The 19854-nt window shown below is 49.3% G+C and overlaps 2 protein-coding genes across 5 annotated transcripts; one reads left to right on the top strand and one right to left on the bottom strand.

The window, feature by feature from the left end:
* Positions 1-273: 273 nt before the first annotated feature.
* LOC142925736 (uncharacterized) lies at positions 274-10880 on the bottom strand. 3 transcript variants are annotated; one of them, XM_076069166.1, is made up of 6 exons: positions 10794-10880; positions 9106-9279; positions 5988-6118; positions 3204-5185; positions 2756-2883; positions 274-2502 (listed from the first exon to the last, which is right to left on the bottom strand). In XM_076069166.1, exons 4-6 carry the CDS (start codon positions 3376-3378, stop codon positions 2143-2145), a joined length of 663 nt encoding a protein of 220 aa, XP_075925281.1. In that variant the 5' UTR covers positions 3379-5185; positions 5988-6118; positions 9106-9279; positions 10794-10880; the 3' UTR covers positions 274-2142. The 3 variants fall into 3 exon arrangements, with proteins under 3 accessions (XP_075925281.1, XP_075925282.1, XP_075925283.1); XM_076069167.1 differs by lacking the exon at positions 10794-10880 and having other exon boundaries at positions 9106-10765; XM_076069168.1 differs by lacking the exons at positions 9106-9279; positions 10794-10880 and having other exon boundaries at positions 3204-3412; positions 4214-5185; positions 5988-6814.
* Positions 10881-10988: 108 nt separating this feature from the next.
* Positions 10989-19366, top strand: LOC142925735 (uncharacterized). Of its 2 annotated transcripts, none has more exons than XM_076069164.1 (11): positions 10989-11183; positions 11336-11663; positions 12473-12590; positions 13940-14009; positions 14305-14393; positions 15698-15805; positions 17024-17133; positions 17435-17471; positions 18307-18384; positions 18931-18981; positions 19225-19366. In XM_076069164.1, the coding sequence occupies exons 1-11, from the start codon at positions 11123-11125 to the stop codon at positions 19225-19227; spliced, it is 1053 nt and encodes a 350-aa protein (XP_075925279.1). In that variant the 5' UTR covers positions 10989-11122; the 3' UTR covers positions 19228-19366. The 2 variants fall into 2 exon arrangements, with proteins under 2 accessions (XP_075925279.1, XP_075925280.1); XM_076069165.1 differs by having other exon boundaries at positions 10990-11183; positions 11366-11663.
* The last annotated feature ends 488 nt before the right edge of the window (positions 19367-19854 follow it).

Here is a 19854-nt window from a genome sequence, read left to right as displayed (position 1 = left end):
GTGTGGCCAGAGCCACACATTCCCAGCGCTGATGTTTTACACACCGCACCGGATGCTCGTTTAAGGCCGAGCCAACCTAGGGGAGGCCCCAGACCAGTTCCGATATCCGATATCGCTCTCCTCTAACGTTTGACATAGCCAGGAACTCAACTTACAATGCCGGGTTCATAGCGCGGTGGCCACGGCCATGAATTTAACTCGGGAATGCAAGGTTCAAAGCAGCGATTCATAATTTACTTTGATAAGTGAAACATAAAAAAACAATATATCCGCAACAATAACAGCAAAATAACGACACTGCTGCATGTCGTGACGCGGCGAGGCGACAGCATGACGACACCTGCGTGGGGTTCGCTGTGCTGCATCGCGTGGTTGAACTTCTTTTGCTCCGTACGTAGCCAACCGCGATAATCGGACTGTGCGGGGCAAGGACAGTTGTTCCCTCCACATTTAGAAACGTGCGTTTAAACAGATTATTTGATGTTTGGTTGGGGGCGAGGGAGCGGGGGGGGACGACAATGCCGGCATGGCTCTCTCACCCAGCAGCACGTGGCCTCCTTCGTGCGAGAAGAACACGCCGGGCGTCGTGGGCGCGGAGGTGCAGGGCGTCACGGCGAAGCGGCGTGCTGGCTCCCCCAGGGACGCTCCGTTGAGCCGGGCCCCGCGCACGCAGCCCGGCCCTCCAGCGGCCCTGGGGTGGGGGGGGCGGTGACGGCACACCCGGGGCGCGCGACGCCTCCCGATAGAACGGCGCTCCTCCTTCTCGGCCCGCGTGGCTACCGTCAGCGCCACGTAGCGCGCTAATGCAAGACAGGAAACAAATGCATTACGAGCGCAAAACAGAGCTACATACAAACAACACCAAACACCGGCATAGACTCGGCCTTGAACATGTGATCTCTCTCTCTCCACTGTTAATAACACAAAATAACTTTGCGCGCCATTGTGGAGAACATAACAAAGATAAATAAGCAGACAATTCGTTCTCCTTAACGTATTTGATTAACGTAAAAAATAAATGTATGGATTTGTACAGATCTCATCAGCCGCATCGTGGCCTTATGGAAGTGAATATAATTCTCACGTGGAAGGGCGGGTGGAAAAGTGCTGCCCCTTATTCTTTGGACAAAAGTATCTCAGAACTAGTTCAGCATTATCCGCTTCCGCGGGCTATTCTCTAGCAGGGGGCGGCACACTGCTTTGCGAGAGACACCAATAAGTCTGTCAACGAGCGTGAGCGCTCGCGATCGTGTGCTCTTACGAGTCCGTGCCATCGGAAATGCGCGCCGCTCACACGGAGTAGCAGCGCCACTTTAAGTGTCGAACAAAACTGGTCTGAGACTCAAGCATGGATGAGGAACGTCTCCCACAGGTGACCGCCTCCAGTTCCTCAGGTTTGGAGACTCCCGGCGAAACTGCGCTGGCCGCATCGCCGCACAAGGCTTGCGGGCGGGAACGGGAACAGGAGCAACAGCAGGAGTAGCAGCAGCAGGAGTAGCAGCAGCAGGAGCAGGAGCAGCAGGAGTAGCAGCAGCAGCTGGAGTAGCTGGAGTAGCTGGAGCAGCAGGAGTAGCTGCAGCAGCAGCAGGAGCAGCAGGAGTAGCAGCAGGAGCAGCAAGAGCAGCAGCAGGAGTAGCAGCAGGAGTAGCAGCAGGAGCAGCAGCAGGAGCAGCAGCAGCAGGAATAGCAGCAGCAGCAGCAAGAGCAGCAGCAGCAGGAGCAGCAGCAGGAGTAGCAGCAGCAGCAAGAGCAGCAGCAGGAGCAGCAGGAGTAGCAGCAGCAGGAGTAGCAGCAGCAGCAAGAGCAGCAGGAGCAGTAGCAGCAGAGCAGCAGGGTAACCGTGGGATGCGGATCATTGACGGCGTCGATTTGGGGTCCTGTTGAGGCCGGCGCTGTGCACTGCTCAGCAAGATAGGATGGGGCAGATTGGTACAGACCCTTGTAGATCAGACGCAGAATCTTTATTTAGACTGCAGGAGGAATGTGATGAGTTATGAGGCTCTTTTTCATAGATGTCCAGTATGGGTGGGCCAACAAGAAGAGCAGGCATGGTTTGTAAATAATCCTATGGTTTGATGGGTCACCAATGTAACCCATCTCGTATTGGGAACGTTATCGGATAAGATTTCCGCTTTGGAACTCTCAGGCGAGCCGCGCCATTTGACACAGCCCCGGGGGGGGAAGGTGGATGTCCGGTGCTGGCACAGCCGGAGGCGCCATCGCGACAGTCCACCGTTTCACGGAGTGACGCTGACGGCACAAATCGCAACAAAACTCAGAATAAAACCCTCGAATCGGGCAAAACGCCCCGACACAGCACGACGAACGTGGGCGGCTTTCTACCTGCAGGTGTCGCCGGCCCGTGCCGCTCGCGACGCCACCCAGGTAGAGCGGGGAGCGCAGGCCGAACTCCGGGCCCCTGCGGCGTGTCGGGGCGGCCTTCGCCGCCGAGCCGTCCACGTTCAGCTCCCCGTGAGCCTCAGGGCCCACCACCACCTCCACCTGCGCGACACGAAGCGGCGGACCGGCGGGCAACGTCACGCTGGGGGGTTGCCACCTCTGGGGTGCAAACACAACCGGGGCGCATCACGATGTCACATCTAAAGTGATGTACAGATCACTATGAGCATCGAGGCCCACAGGGCTCCCCCACTACGCTGCTTTCTCTGTCTATACGGCTAGAAGGGAGATGTTTCGACTGTTGTAAGTAATGAGCTCCAATGTGTAACATCTGCAAATAACGGACTGCATTCACCATCAGCAGCTGCTGGGACAAGGGCTGCGCCTCCAGGTGCATGTCCAGGTGCCGCCTGTCGTCGTCCCCGCCGGTGGACGCGTACGCGAGCAACCCGTTGGCGTCGGTCTTCAGCTCCAGCGAGGTGCCTGTGAGAGGCACAGAGAGGGCACCGCCAACGTTGCTCACACATTAAAACTACACTATTTTTATTTGACCAGGTAAGGTGTCCTGAGCTATATAGCTCTTTTTCAGAAGTGACCCGCTTAAACACTCACAAATACGCCCACACACACACACACACTCTCCCACGTACACAAACTCCCACATAAACATTCACCCACGTAGATCTAAAACTCATTCCTTTAGAACTGCTTTTTGTGTACAGTTTGTTGGTCTTTTTCCCTGCACCTCGGACAAGCACGGTTGGCTACATACGGTGCCAAAGAAGTTCAACACACGTACGTACATTTCCACACTTCGTCAGCTGCGGTGGATCGCGCTGCGCATGCGTTTCCCCCACAAGAGGCGGTCGTGCGTGGCTCCGGCACCGGCACTGTTGCCCCCCTGCCCCCGCACGCCCCCTGCGTGTCCCCCCCACGGCCCCGCACAGCCACCCTCGCCGGGCCACGCCGGCACACCATCCTGCACGGGCCTCAGGTGCCGCGCTGATGAACCCTGGCCACACGGTCACCATCGGTCACCACCAGTCACCACCACAACCAGCCATGGTCACCACCGGTCACACAGTCACCTGTCTCTGTTTATTGTATTACCGTACTAAATTACCAGCATAAGTCTGGCCCAAGTGTGAACAATGGAGGAGGTGGATCATTTCTGTGGATGGATCCAAGACAGTCGTGGATATTCCAGACTTTTATAGCCAGGACCCATGTCTGATGACTAAGTGTTGAAGATGACAATATTGACGACGACAATGACAATGCTATCGACGATGATGTTGAGGATGATGGTGACGATGACTTTGTACGACGCGCGAGTGTGATAGCCACGTGTCCCCGCGGCGCTGCAGAGACACAGATGCACATGCACATATGCGTAGACACAGACACACGCAGAGACACAGACGCACATGCGCATACGTGTAGGCACAGACACACGCAGAGACACAGATGCACATGCACATACGCGTAGACACAGACACACGCAGAGACAGACGCACATGCACATACGTGCAGGCAGACAGACGCAGAGACACAGACGCATATGAGCATACGTGCAGGCAGACACACGCAGAGACACAGACGCACATGCGCATACGCAAAGACACAGACACACGCAGAGACACAGAAGCACATGTGCATACGCGTAGGTACAGACACACACAGAGAGACACAGATGCACACACACGCAGGCAAAGACGCACACGCGCAAGAAAGAACGACAAAGTGACACGAACACATGCACGCACGCGCTAGGGGGGGTGCACACGCATCGAGCTCGTCTCTTCTAACAAACCAGAGCCTGCGGTGGCAATACGGAAATTCCACGTTCCTATGGCCAAGACAGGGGAGACCGAGGCGGCATCTGGAGGAGTTGCACAGAGCGAAGAGGTAAATGGTTGGAGCCTTCGTTGTATCCGTCGCTCATGGTCCGCAGGGTGTCCTCTTTGTCTTCAGGACCACCGCCCCCTCTTGAGGGCGACGGACAGAATCTCACCCTGCCCACACACACAGACTGTTGGGATGAGTGCTGTTCGCGAGCACCTGTGAAGGTCAGCACGGCACACAAGAGGGTGAGTTACCAACACCATGCCCGACCACCTTTGTCTTCCTAGTGGCGATGTTTACACACTGCAAAAAATACTCATTTTTGGCCAAGTCAACCTAGGAGAGGCCCAGGACCAAATCAGATAATCGTCACTGCTGTTGGCCGTGAGTGGCAATCGAACTCAGGTTGCCGGATTCGTAGCGCATTGCGCTAACCGTTGCACCACCACTCCCCACGATGTACCACTCCCCGCAGTCACCTCTCGATTAGCCTGGGTAAGAGTGTTAAAGGCTGTATGGGGGACCTTTTGTCTTTGTTTTTATTATTGTTTGCAGTGATCAAGAAGGGCAACGTGCTTCACTTAGACATGGATGGGGGATGTGAGCCGCGTCAAGGGCCCGGTGCCCGGGCTGCTCACACACACACACACACAGCAGGAGCTGCACGTTGGAGGGCTGCCCCGTGAGTCTCTCCCCACCGCACCACTACCACCACAACCACCGCCACCGCGCGTCACACGTGACAGGAGTCACCGACCGTTGATACTGGGGTGGGTGGTGTGGCCGGCTTCAGGCCGGGCCGGTACTTGCAGGGAGTAGTAGAAGAGCAGGCCGCTTGGCTGCATGGTGCGGAACGTGAGCCTCGTCTCAGCACGGGGAAGGGCTCCTTGACGGCCAGCGACATGAACCCGTCGCCCGCCAGGTAGGCCTTGCGCGACACCTGCACGCCGAGGTCAGAGGGGGTGCGAGCGCTTGAGAGGCCGCGGGGCCAGCGGCGGGACCTCGGGGAGCACGGTTGCAAGTCGAGCGTCTCGGCTGCACGCGAGGGATGCGTGACAGACGCATCGTAAAGGTTTTTGGGTTAGATCTGGCAAATCGCCCGATGACCTGGTGAAAACGTCACAGTACTCGAATTGTAAACGTTGCGGATTTACACACAAACAACAAAACCAAGTCTGCTGAAGTAGTCACTATTTGGCACGTTTTGTTCACGTGACAAACCTTACTAATTGGCCATGTCGGGTGGTGGTGGGTTAATGAAACATTTATATTCACACGGTCTATCCCAAAAATCCTTTACTATGATTAATATTGGTCACGAAAGCCTTCTACGTGTTAGACTGCGTAACACTTTCTTTCTAAACATTGTGTGACGTTACTCTTCTAACGAGACGTTTCTTTCTCGGAGGTTTTGCGAGCATGTGAGCTCTACGCACATTTTAGCGGGTTCAAAGCGTGATTCACATCTCATTGGGCGGCTACAAACCGACAAGTTGAGAGACTTCCAGTGACAATCACCCGGGTTCAGTTACGCAAACATTTGATCCTTCTAAAAACGAAATAACTTTTTTTTAACTAAGCTATTTTTATTTCACCTGGCCACAAGCCACAACTCAACAAAAGTGGCTTACAAAGTGGACATTTATAGCTGCCAAATACTTTAAACGCACGTTGATTGTAAATGTGGGAGGGAAATAAACTGGAGGACCCGGAGAACGAACGGCAAGGTGCGGTGCGCGTACCAGCACGTCGTCTGATCAGCTGGCGCTCACTCCGATCATGTTCCTTCTGCAGGTCCAGGTTGGTGTCCTGCACCTTGAGGCTCAGGAAGCAGCACTTGAGCCCCGTCTCCATCGTCACGTGGGTACGGCTCCTGCGAGACGCGACGACGCCAACCCCTTGGGGGTCAAATCTGTGCCATCGATCACCGATTCTGACACACTTCCAGGACAGTTGTATGTAGTCTCAGTAGCACTATCAGTGATTTAAACTCTAACAATGGCTGCTGCACCCCTTTCACTAAGAATGCAATGCAACCTGACAGATTCACCACCAACCACTGGGCAGACACCGGGAGTGCGCTACGATAGAGACCCATTGCTGGTAACAGACTACGAGTGCCACACACCCCTTCCCCCTAACTCTCTGTAAAATATGAAAAAAAACTTTTTTTATTTTACCAGGTGAGCCCCACTGAGCTATAGATCTCTTTTTTAGAAGCGACCTGGCCACAAATGTTAGCCCAACAAAGTGGGTTATCATGTGGAAATGTATCGCAACCAAATACTCTAAACGCATATTTCTAAATGTAGAGGGAAAAGTCGGAGGACCCGGAGAAAAATCCACATGATCACGGGAAGAACATGCAGTCTCCAAATATACAGCAGGCGTTGGGGTCAAAATCGAACCCACGACCTCCTGTATACCAGGCGAATGCATTAACCTGACTGTCCTCAAAGATTCCTTGAGGAAGTAACCTTCTAATGTAAGTATGTATGCATGTTGAACTTCTTTCGCACCGTACCTTGGCCAACCGTGCTGTTATAATCATGATAAGTTTATATCTATGACTACAGGACTTCCAACAACACAGTCCCGTATATTTCATAAAAATGGTTGTATATTAAGTCAACACGTGTAAAAGATCGATTGAAATGAATTGGAAGGAGATAATATTTAAACTACCCCTACAGGTGGCAGTGCTACAGTATTGCATTTCAACCAATACTAAGAATTATATAATGTTAGTGCTCCTGTTAAATCAGGCTGCGCTCCTGACCTGAAGGATGGTTTGAGGATACAGCCTTCCAACATATCTGGTATAGATCATACTACTTCATGTAAAACTACAGTACAGCACTGATAGCAATACAGTCCATTACATGTTGTATTAAGGGTTGTTCATGCGTTAGAAGTAGACAGTAATTGAAATTACGCCTGCAGGTGGCAGAGAACCACGCCACGCTGGTGCGCTACACGGCGCTGCTGCAGAACCTAACGGTGCGCGTGGAGCGAATGGAGCAGGGCCATGACTGCTACACAGAGCTGGACTATAAGCTGCTGCGGGTGGAGATCAGGAAGATGGAGCAGCTGGTACAGCAGCTGAAGCTGGACGTCTCCAGCGCCACGCACGATCATCTCCACCCCTGGTTCAGTCACGATTGTCTCAAAGGCACGCAATTGTTTCCATCAGGGGTGCTGCAATGCCCACGGTTCCTTTTGGGCAGATATGCAGACTCAGCTTTTGCAGCTGAAGGTGGCACGTAAAAAGGGGAGTACCTTGGATCACTGGAATGCGGAGGCAGCAGTTCTTGCAGTCGCTGGACTGTGTTGGATGGCTTCTCATAGAGAGCTGAATTGAACTTCACGAGCAAATTTGTGAGGAAAATGTTAAAGCCACTGCTTCAGAATTTTCATAAATTTTGTGAAATCTGTACACAGTATCTGAACATGGAAAAGCTGTACTGTACTTTCTACTGCATGTACAAAATGGTGTTAAAGCTCGTGAAAAAATACACATACTGACAAAAAATTACAGCCCTTTATCATTGCACTCTGGTCATGGCGGAGCATTTGGGGGGGGGTTGGGTGGCACTTCATGTAAAATTAGGGATTTCGATCGGATCATTGGGGTTTATCTATATATAAAAAGGAAATTTGTAAATGTGTCTGTTCAAAATGTTTAGCATACTTCCTGACATGCAACTTGAAATGTGCCATGTGGGTACTTTCCAGACTGTACACAATGCAAAAATTAGAAAAATAGACTTTTGTTTTTTTTGGGGGGGAGGGGGGGGGGCGTAATAATGGATATATTTTGCACGGCAAGTGAGCTGTGACTTCACATCTGTGATGTCACCCGCGCATGCGGAAGCGTCACGCAGTGTGCCTGTTTTTAATTGTATCACTTAAAGAACCAGGCTCCAGTCTACATTATAGACTGCCAGTACACTCACCCAGCTTAATAACCAGGCTCCAGTCTACATTATAGATTGCCAGTACACTCACTCCGATGAAGAACCAGGCTACAATCTACATTAGTGTTTTAATTATTATTTATTTTTAATTTTTTATTCACTTTATTATTTTTCTATCTACGTGACTTTACCAAAAGAACCAAGGAATAGTATGAACTATTCACATATTTTGAAAAAAAAGTGAATATCACTTTTACTGTATGATGATATACAAGAAACTGGTAGGTTATAAAAACCAAATAAGAATTGAAAGTAAAATACTTTGTTAGAGCTGCCTGAGGTTGTAATTTTAAGCATTTTTTTCCTCCGAATGAAGTGAAACACTTAATTATTGATTTCCAAATGTAATGACGCCATATTATTTATGAAAAAAATTCAGAGAAAGAACATAACACCGATTACTAGTCATTGTTGTAAATGTTCAGTGCAGTAACTCATAACATAACTTGCTTCCTCTGGTTTTCCCCTCCACATTTAGAAACATGCATTTAGAATATTTGGCTGCTATAAATGTCCACGTGATAAGCCACTTCGTTGAGCTAACATTTGTAGCCAGGTCGCTTACGAAAACGAGCTGTACAGCTCAGTGGGCCTAACCTGGTAAAATAAAAAAGGTTGCATTCTCAGGCACGTTCTTTGGCTGCTGTTCCATCATCCGCCTTGTCCAAATGCCATCATCTCTTCAAGAAATTATTCTCCTCGTGCGTTTATGACTAAAATAAAACAAATTAGGTTACCCTGTGTGTATGTATCACACGCTCGTCTTATAGACACACACAAAGACAAAAGACCCCCGCTTTAGCCTTAACATATTTTTTGTAAAATATATGGTTCAAAGAAGGCCGTATCGGGCATAGGCGGGTGTTGTCTGACCATACTTCACCAGTGCGTGCCGGTAACGCTGGGAGAGCGGGAGGTAGCGGGGCTTGACCAGGACCGGTTCAGATATCAGTCGCCTCTGATGTTCGCCGTGGTCGGGAACCGAACTCGGCTTGGATTTGAAGCGCCGTGTGCCAACCACTGTGCCACCGCTCCATCCCCACTGTACAGCACCGTACTCAACAACAAAAGCTTCAAAATACAATTCTGCAATAACGTATCATGCAGATAAATAACTCGTGCGTACAAAGTATGTGTGGGTGACGATCGTCCAGTAAATCAATGATCGCTCACGGAATAATTCTTCAAACAGTCGTGAAGATTAAAGCTGCAGGCATTGGCCACGCGGCACACAACACATGAGCCTCATAAACACCAATCTTGAGACTCGGTGAAGATTTGCTCAGTAAATAATTGACATTATTATGTCATTGTTATTATAGGACCAAACTTAGTACACGTAATGCTCTCGTGTGCGTGTTCGTGTAGCGGTTAGCGCGTTGCGTTGCTGTGAACCTGGCGACCCGGGTTCGATTCCCGCTCACGGCCAACACCGGTGACGATTTTATCTGAACCGGTCCTGGGCCTCCCCTAGGTCCACTCAGCCTCAAATGAGTACCTGGTGCGGTGTGTAAACATCGCCACTGGGGAGACAAAGACGGTCGGGCGTGGTGCTGGCCACCCACCCCCTCGTGTACCGTTCCGGCCTTCATAGGTGCTCGCTAACAGCACTTGCCCCTACAGTCTGTTAAGGCTACACGGGAGATATTTGTCTTTGTTGTGTCTATAAATGATGAGTAGCGATGGTAGTCTGTACTCGAGAGAGATGTTTGTACTGTACACGTGTCTGGAGCGTTATACACGAGGGGGTGGGTGGCCAGAAGCACGCCCGGCCGCCTTTGTCTCCCTTGTGGCGATGTTTACGCACGGCACTCGGCACTCATTTGAGGCTGAGTCGACTTAGAGGAGGGCGTAGAAGCGGACCGGTGTTGGCCCCGAGTGGGAATCGAACTCGGCTCGCCGGGTTTATAGCGCAGACACATCAACACACAGACATCAACACACAGACATCAACACACAGACACATCAACACACAGACACATCAACACACAAACACATCAACACACAGACACATCAACACACAGACACATCAACACAGACACATCAACACAGACACATCAACACACAGACACATCAACACAAACACATCAACACAAACACACCAACACACAGACACATCAACACACAAACACATCAACACACAGACACATCAACACACAAACACAGACACATCAACACACTGACACATCAACACACAAACACATCAACACACAAACACATCAACACAAACACATCAACACACAGACACATCAACACAGACACATCAACACACACATCAACACACAAGGCACATCAACACACAGACACATCAACACACAAACACATCAACACACAACCACACACCCCTCACCCTCCCCTATAAAATATCCCAATTACTTAAATACTTCAACTAACTTTACTTTATTAAAACACGTCACGCGAGTCTAAGTCCAATCGTGTGTTCTGATTATTTTTAATTTATAAGTCAAATGGCTGTGCGCCTCGAGGCGCCGACATCAACAGCCGCTCTGGTCAATGGCCATCAAAATCACCAGCCGCGCAAACGAACCAGATCACATTTGATACACTTACAGAACGCCATCGCACGGCGTTTATATGACATGCTACGTAACGATGTTGTCGTGGATTGTAACGCGTTCACCATTGTTGTTGTTGTTGTTTTTGTTGTGGTTCTCGTGAAGGGCGCGGTTCTCGCGAGATCTCGTGACGGGCGCGGCTCTCGCGAGATCTCGGTAACCCGGAAGGGGCGGGGTCTCAGAGACGGCAGGGCGGAAGCACGCATCAGACGGCGGAGGGAGGCGGAGAAGTTGGCTGTGACAGTGGCGCGGAACACGAAGACGGCCAAGCAACGCGAATCACAGCCCAGCAGTGCCGTGGAGTCCACGACGGCGACAACAGCTATGGCGAACGAAGCCGACATCCTCTCGCTCTGCGTGGCCATGGCGAACATGACTTTCCAAGGTGCGCGTCACTATCGCACAACACAGCAGCAATAACACACAACACAAACCTATAACATACAAAACACACATCAGCATTAATGTACAACATACAGCACTGTCGCACATGTATTATAATGTAAGTTCACAAATTAATATTCTCCACTGACTCAGATTTTAGTCCCCCCACCACCGTGTCCACAGAGCATGAAGTGTGCATGGAGACCCAGGCTACAGCCAGGAGTCCTCATAGAGGCCCCAGACCCCACATGTTTGAGGAGTTGTCTGGGTTCCCCGCACGTGGTGGAAAGAGAGGCGAATATGCACACCATATGGGCACCTGGAAAACAAGGAATGGTGCAGGATGGACACGAGGTGATGGCGGAGGCTCTTGTAGTAGCGGAGGACGAGATGCTAGAGATGGCCGAATCCCCCGCTCCCATCGTATGAGTGGACGTGGAAATGTGGACAAGGGGGATAGGTCGGGTTCCTGCCAGCGCCGGTAAGTTTAACTGAGCGCACACCGTGCATGTGTGTGCAGAGGGGACGCGGTGATTAGGCCACTGCACTATGTACCTGGGGACCTTAGTTTGATTTCCAGCCATGGCTACATCAGTGGAGATTGATATATGAACCGGTCCCCGGGCCTGCCCAAAGTCGATTTGTACCTGCTGCATTGTGAAAACTTTAGCAGCAATGGGGCAGTGAAGGCGGCCGGGTGCGGCTGACCAAACCACCCACCCCTTTACATGCCATTTAGGCCTTAATAGGCGCTCACTGACATCACTTGCTCTTACAACCTAGGTAGGCTACAAGAGGGTTATTTACTCTATATGATCCGGAAGGCCACCACAATACTCTTTTCCCATAGCGGTGAATGAGGCTCTCACCTCAATCCTCGGAGCCCACATCTGATTCTCCATGGTGCGCACGCCCTGGTTTTCATACAGCATCTAGAGATGTGTTCGAGTTAGACGCTATATACATCCATCAGTGTTTAGCTATTGCGTTATTTTTAGAGTCGGGGCATAATTTCAGCTGGGTCTGTCTGGGTCAGTAACATTTTGACTAATAACCTCAACCCGGCGCACCACATCCAGTATACATCTTGCTCTGCCTGTGGCTATTAGTCACGTTCCTATTATAGTCGACTAGCGACCTAGAATATAATGCAAACCTCGAGTAGAGCCTGGACACTGCCTCTGTCTGGGCAAAGCGCAGGTTTTTCTCATGTGCCTAATTCTTGCCCTCATCGCTGATGTTCAGTGCTGTTGTGTTTTGTTTGTGGTGCACCTGCGTTGCCACCACCAGCGGACCCTATACGATGTCCATCTGCAAGGCGCAGCGGCAGCAGCTGCTGATGGCCAAGCGGCGCATCTTCAAAGCCGATTCTGCGGTGCCAAGCCAATTGTGCTGGTTCGAGATCTCGGTAAATGTACTGGGGGGTGTGCAAACGTGGAGATGGAGTATCCTAGGTATCAGGTTTTGAGAAAGAGATGCCAATTATAAAAGGTTAACAGTTGCACCAAAATAATTATAGAATATAGAGACTTGTCATTTTGGTGACCCAGGTCACTCTCGGAAATGTATGCATTTAAACTTATTTCACACCATACATAGCCAACCATGCTGACCGGAGGTGCGGGAGGACAACTAAACACAACAAGTAGTTATAGGGAAATGAGTTGTCAATTTATATTTAAGAGTGCATAGCTCCAGTAGCTTCCTGATATTGGAAGAGCGTTCCAGAAGGCCGCAGAAGTGCATTTGAATGCGCTCGATGCAGTGACTATCTTTTTTCGATGAGTGGCCAAAAGCCACTACGAGGATGACTGGAGCTCATGTGATGGTTTATGCTCCTTGACAAAAAGTGAACACATCCTGGTCTCTTGAATTCTCAACTGGTTAAACAAACTAAACTTTGACGTTGTAAAGTATCTAGTTTAAATCGACATGCAACATTGATATATAAGAATAGATGTTAGCCTTTCTGGCAATAAAAATAGTGTTAAGATGTTATAACACCATTTTGAAACCTTTTGCAAGGAATCATGTCTGCATTAACCATATATGCTCGTGGTGAACATGCAAACAAAAAACATGCTCTGGTAGTATATGCATTGTCTTTTAAACTGATTGGTCCACACCATAGACAGCTTTCTTTAGAGCCATGCCCTCTTAAACTTGTGATGCTATGACACTTTTCCTATATGGACGCAACCATATATTTATACCTGGTTCAGTTTGTTAACATCACCAATGGGGAGACAAACACAGCTTGGTGTGGTGCTCACCACATCACCGTCTGGTGTACCTTTCCGGCCTTAATTAGTGTTCACGAAGAGCACTCGCTGCCCCCAATACTCTGTAAGCCTAAACAGGGAGTATTTTCTGTGGTTGGTTGAGCAAACCCACTGCACTCTGGTCCCGGCTCCAGTAATCACCCTGCTGTTAGAGTGGGTATCTGAGCTTGGTCAATTTGACCTAAAATAAACGTACAGGGCCATTACGTAGACAATGTTAGCAGTGACAAAGACAGCCAGGTCTGTGTGTTACTATGCCCACTGCTGTGCCAAGTCAACTCAGCGCGGCTCAGGCAGCGACAGGTTGTTTTTCTACTGCAAAAGCCGTGTCACTGAGTGACACGCAATGCGTGTAGATGACATGGTGATGCTGTGTCCTCACATTGTGCTTAAAATTGGTGCACCCCAACAGACCCTGTCATAGCAGCCAGTTTATGCTAATGGGGGATGCGACATGTGCGTGTTCTTTTTACAGAAATGTTTGAGCCAAAAATATGACCCTACCAACAAAGCTCTGGACTTGAAGGCGGTCAGAATTAATGAAGGTAATTGAAACAAACATTTGTGTTTTTTTAAGTTTACTTTGCACTCCTGCACATTGACAACTTGTCACAACTCAGCTTTATTATTTGAGCCGAGAATCGTTCATACTGTTTCTTTAGTCTCATTTGTTCTAGTTTATTCATCCTGTTAGCCTAAAGATATCATTGTCATGTCATTTTAACTAATATTTAATTAATTCATCCTTATACGCATCACTCACTGTATGCATCGCGAGGGTAGGAGTTGAGTTGAACGCAACGCGTAATGAATGCACGATCACCCTCCCCCACTCCCCAGAGCTGGAGGCACGTGGTGTCGACCTGGTTTTGAACCGGAAGGACCACATGGATGGTCTGAACAAGATCATCCGAGAGAATATTCCAATGGTACGGCCTTCTCCTCTCCCCACGTGTTTTAATGCTTTGCACCTAAGGTATAGTGTTGCTGCGTTAGCTCTCTTGGTCCATTCGTCTGTAGGGCATTATTACTCTTAAAACACATTCCTGCAGAGGGAGCTGGTAGGAACGTTGCTTGCCTCGAATGATGGCTCAACGAATTGGCGGCTTATAATTTAGAGATTGTGAGCATCCGCATACTCCAAACGCATGTTGTTGATTCTCCACGTGGAGGGAAAAATGTCGTGAAGATGGCCGGACGTGGTTGGTGGCCACCCACCCCCTCGTGTGTGCCGTGGCCGCCTTCCCCACCCCGCCCCTCCCTCCCCACCCAGCCCCTCCCCACCCTCCCCTCTCCACCCAGCCCCACCCCTCCCATTTTTGGATGGACGACAGACGGACACAATAATCCCTTGTGGGCTGGGTGGAACCAGGAGGTTCCTACCAGTACAAAATACGTACCAAACTGCAGTATAATGTGGCATTGGTATTAGCGACTAGATTAATTAGTGCTGGATTAGAGGCGCGTCGCCACACGTGGATGTTGGTGCGTGCTTCATGGTTGCGTAGCCCCCATTTTACCTCGCGGTCATCGCCGACCATCGACTTGAGATAAAACCAAAACGAGGCACGGCACGACATTTACATTGCTGCTATTGCTGCTAAACCGTAGGTGGTGGCACTGCACTGCGCTACGAACCTAGCGGCCCAAGTGTCTATTCCCGCTCACGGCCAAAATCAGTGACAATTATTCTGAACCGGTCCTGGGCTTCCACTAGGTCGACTCAGCCTCAAATGAGTACCTAGTGCGGTGAGTAAACATCGCCACTGGGGAGACAAAGGCGGTCGGCGTGGTGCTGGCCACCCACCCCCTCGTGTGCCATCCTGGCCTTCATAGGTTCTCGCTAACAGCACTTGCTCCTAGTCTGTTAAGGCTATACTGGGGATCTTTGTCTTTTGCCTCCCTTAGAGGGGAGCGGTAGTGCAGTTGTTCGCACGCTGCGCTATGAATCGAGCGACCAGAGTTCGATTTCCGCTCACGGCCAACACCAGTGACGATTATCTGAACCGGTCCTGGGCCTCCTCTCGGTCGACTTAGCCTCAAATGAGTACCTAGTGCAGTGTGTAAACATCACCACTAGGGAGACAGAGGCGGTCGGCGTGGTGCTGACCACCCTTGTGTACCGTGCTGGCTTTCATAGGTGCTCGCTCACAGCACTTTCTGCAAAAGACTGTTAAGGCTATAAGAGGGACCTTTTTCTTTTCTGTGCCTCCCTTGCTTTCCACTCCCACAGATCACATCCCTGAATCTAACGTGCAATGACCTGCACCGGTTGGATGACCTGGCAAAACTTGCCCAGCACACTCCATCTCTCAAGAAGCTGAACCTCTCCAAAAACAATGTGGGTGTGAGCGCCGTTCAATAAATCGCGACGTGACGCTCGCATGCCTGGTGCACCTCTGGTGCGAGCGTCGCGTTGGTTCAGATTCCTCGCCACAGCGAGTCGACCGTTCGTTACGCGATTCAATCCAAGTATCGATATACCTACTATTATATCTCATATCGTCTCCTTTTGTTTTGGTACTTGTTCATTTCCGATTCGCTTGATATTATTTTAAGCATGTATTGGGTATCAGATATGCCTTTAATTAGTGGAAACGTAATTAATTATTTAAATGCAATGAATACACAAATGTGAAACGTACTATTGCAGTTTAGTACATCAACATGTATCACCTATGGGTGGTACCTGTTGATGTACTTTGTACAGTAGGCCCGCAACTCCGCATCAATACGTCAATTAACTTCAGTCATTGCACTCACAACGCATGCACCAAATGGTGTGTCGGAACCAGTTCTTTATTATTCATGCAAATTATATGCACGTTAAATTAGGCTAATGACACATAAGAGACAGACAAGGCAGACAACTAATTATATGGACAAAACATATTGGGCTGCATGAACAAGATAGGCAACAAGACAGTGCAGACAAGAGAGTACAGTGAGACATACGATGAGACGGTCAGTACAAATGGGACACAGTACATACTGGACAGGACAGACCACACAAACAAAATACAATTAATACAAACAAAAGACGAAACATAGCATGGACTCTTGAATTTGACCATTATGCTGAAATGGGCTAATTAATCAATTAAGTTGAGAGCTGATACATTCACTTAGAATATGTGATTGCAGTATTTGGCCTCCTTTGTTAACCCTTTTCAACGAATATTAAAGGAATTTCTGCATTGACTCTGCCCATTCGTAATGGAGGGCAATGTAACGTTCATAAAATGTGATCCAATATAAACTAAATGTTTGTATAATGTGTTGTTACTATCAAGGACACCCAACTGAATACCGCACACCAATGATGAAAGGGTTAACCAAAAGAGATGCAAACTATAGCACAAGGGACTGTTTACAAATATGCATACACATTTTGCCGTGACAGCTGCGCGTCAGCTTTTGCACGCTAAGGCAAATGCATTCTGCAAAGCGTTACAATCCATGCGTGGGCATGGATTGTAATGCATAACTTGTGGTAAGTTGCCCAGAAGCATGGCCCTTATGCCCCTAATTGTATGGAAATATCTCCCCTGCCATGCAGCTCAAAGATGTGAGGGAACTTTACCCACTGAAGGCCTTCAATTTGAAAGAGCTATGGCTGAACGGGAATCCGCTGTGCGACTCCTTCCACGACCCAAATGCCTACATGAGGTACCGCTCCTTCGTCATGAACGCGACATTGCCCGCTTACCCATTCGCCTGTCCGTCCACGCAGCTCCCCACTCACCCAGGCACTCACTCGTCCTCATGCTTATCCACCCACTCATCTACATGGTTTATCTTTGTGGTTGCCTGTTCAACCAATGGCTCGCCCGCACGCCTACTCCCCCACCCTCCAGCTTCACCCATGCACTCAACACCCCGCTCGCTCATGCGTTCATCCACCCGGTCACTCACACACACTCCCTTGGCCTTGTGTCCCATCTCTAACTGCATGTGTGTGTGTCAACAGCTTCGTGCGAAACCACTTTCCACAGCTCGTGATCCTGGTGAGTGACCCTCCACAGATGCCGGCCCTCAAGCTATCCCCACTCTCTGTGATATTTGTGTCTCCGTGCATTCCAGTTTCCCCACACATGCAAAAGTGCTTGTGATCAGAGGATTTTGCCAAATGCACCAAGTAAAACACTTCTGAAGAAGGTCATCATTTCCTGCCTTGGTCAAACTACTGCTGGATGAATACCTCCCCTAAGCCATTGAAATTTCTCATGATTGCGAAATTGTAATAACCCACCTAGCACCTGCCCATGAACAACTGTTAGATGGGTTCCATCTCATTGCTGCATTCTTGATCATCAGCCATTAACCCTTATAAAGACGTGTCCTGCCCGAGCCCACTTAAGTTTCTTAATTGTTTGTATAAGAGTTCACTTAAGAAAAGGTTACGTGCAGTTTACAGATGACACAGAGGAACATGAGCAGCTGTTGAATGTCATCTGTTTTTTGTTTTTGTCCTGCTGGCGGTTATCAACATCATCACTTATTGCTTCAATCATCTATCTCTAACACCATCTTTGACTATCTTCGTCACACATCTACCATCGTTACCACAATCATCACTATCATCATCATTGCCACAAACACCACCACTATTGCCGTCATCTTCATCCTGACCGCCAACATCATAATGTAATTCCATCATCACCATGATCCCTTTCACCATAACTACTACTTCCACAACAATCATTACCATCTTTACCATTATCTTCATCACCACGACTACTGTTTCCATAATCATGCTCACCACTATAATCAATCACAATCATTATCGCCATGATCTATACCACTTTTTACAACCACTACCTTCACCATTGTCACCATCAGGATGGGCAGATGCTTTCGCAGCTGCGAAGTTCTACGCCTGTGGTGCCCTCCACGCCTGTGGTGGTGCACAGAATTGCGGTACGCTTCGCTGCAACAATGAGAAATATTTATTCTCCCAACTTTTCGAGGGCCATGCGGCTCTTTGGCCACAACCCTGGCATTACTCCTACCACTTCCCATCCTCCATTTTGTCCACAGCCAGATGAAAGGAACAATATTTATTTTAAAATAATTATTATTAGAGGTTTAACGTATGCTTGAAATGGCTTAAGCATATACCAAGCTCTAATCAATCACTTGTTTACATATCCACCATTTTATTTTACAAAACATTGGCAAAAACTTAAACTTAATCAGCAGCAGCTTAACAGTTGCACCTCTTGTGCACTGACTTTGTGACATTATGACTGTTTCCGAAGTCGGCCAACATCAAAGCGTGCAGCTCCCATAGGAAAGCGAGCAAAGCGGCACAATGTAAGGGGTTTACATGACCCACTTGGAGTGGCGTCGCCCATTCAGGCTGCCATGGGATCCAGGCCAGGCCTAGTTATCTGGTTGGCAAACTGGGTAGTCATGTTGACGTCTCTCCTGTGTGCGTGCGCGCCCACTCTCGGGTGGCTGCAGGAGAACAGCTGGCAGTTCCAGCAGTGTGCGAACACCCTCATGGAACTGAACGTGAGTGCCGTCCCATCCGCACCGTTTATGGACACGACTGATAGCAAACGGTCGGGCGCATTCGCGTTTGACGAGCATCACTAACGATACCGCCCATCTCCCCTTCTATTCCACCCCTCTCTCTCCCCCCTTCCCTCATCACTGTCGCCGTCCGCCTCGGATCTCCGAAAACCGCGGTCGCCTACCTTCATCGTTCCTTTTCGTCCGACTACCGGACGGATTCCACGGGAGGCGTTCGTACAGTGAGCAGGCGTCCGCCGCAGATTGCTGGCGATCTCGGCACACATTCTCCTACCAACCCTTTCCTCCACAACCCTTATACATTGCAATTTATTTGTTTTTACCCCATTTGGGGGGAGAGGAAAAAAATAAAAAAATAACTATATTTGAAACTGTGTCCTCAAACTCACGACACGCTAACACCTTGTACCCTGGTTGTTATTTCCCCCCACCTATAACCATGACATCACAAGACGCTGGCATGACGCAATGGTTGGTACACAATCCAGAAGTCGCTAGTTTGATCTGTTATCGTGGTAATCAATGGAAACGTTTCTTAAATCCATCCGGCTTATGTCCACACAACCGATATGCTTGAGTGGATAAACAATTGGAAGAACGCAAACATCCCAAAGAAGCGCCTCATTGTGGATCAAACCATCAGGAAGCTCACTGGCCCCTCACCACCGCAAGCAGTGGGACTCCATACATCAGATCCAACCTGGCCATGGCAGGAGAAATTTCCTCCACAAATTGAAAAAAAAAAGTGTCACCAAAATGCCACTGCAGGGCACCGCAACAGTGGAACACGTGCACACACCAGGAAGCTCTCTTGACCTGGTGAAGACCTCCAATACCAATAAGAGGCCACGG

Source organism: Petromyzon marinus, chromosome 23, assembly GCF_048934315.1.
Source record: "Petromyzon marinus isolate PM22_M1 ecotype Great Lakes invasive population chromosome 23, UKy_Petmar_22M1.pri1.0, whole genome shotgun sequence".
Taxonomy (NCBI): Eukaryota; Metazoa; Chordata; class Hyperoartia; order Petromyzontiformes; family Petromyzontidae; genus Petromyzon; species Petromyzon marinus.
Note: the sequence above shows the minus strand (reverse complement) of the source record. Positions and strands in the feature narration are given on the sequence as shown.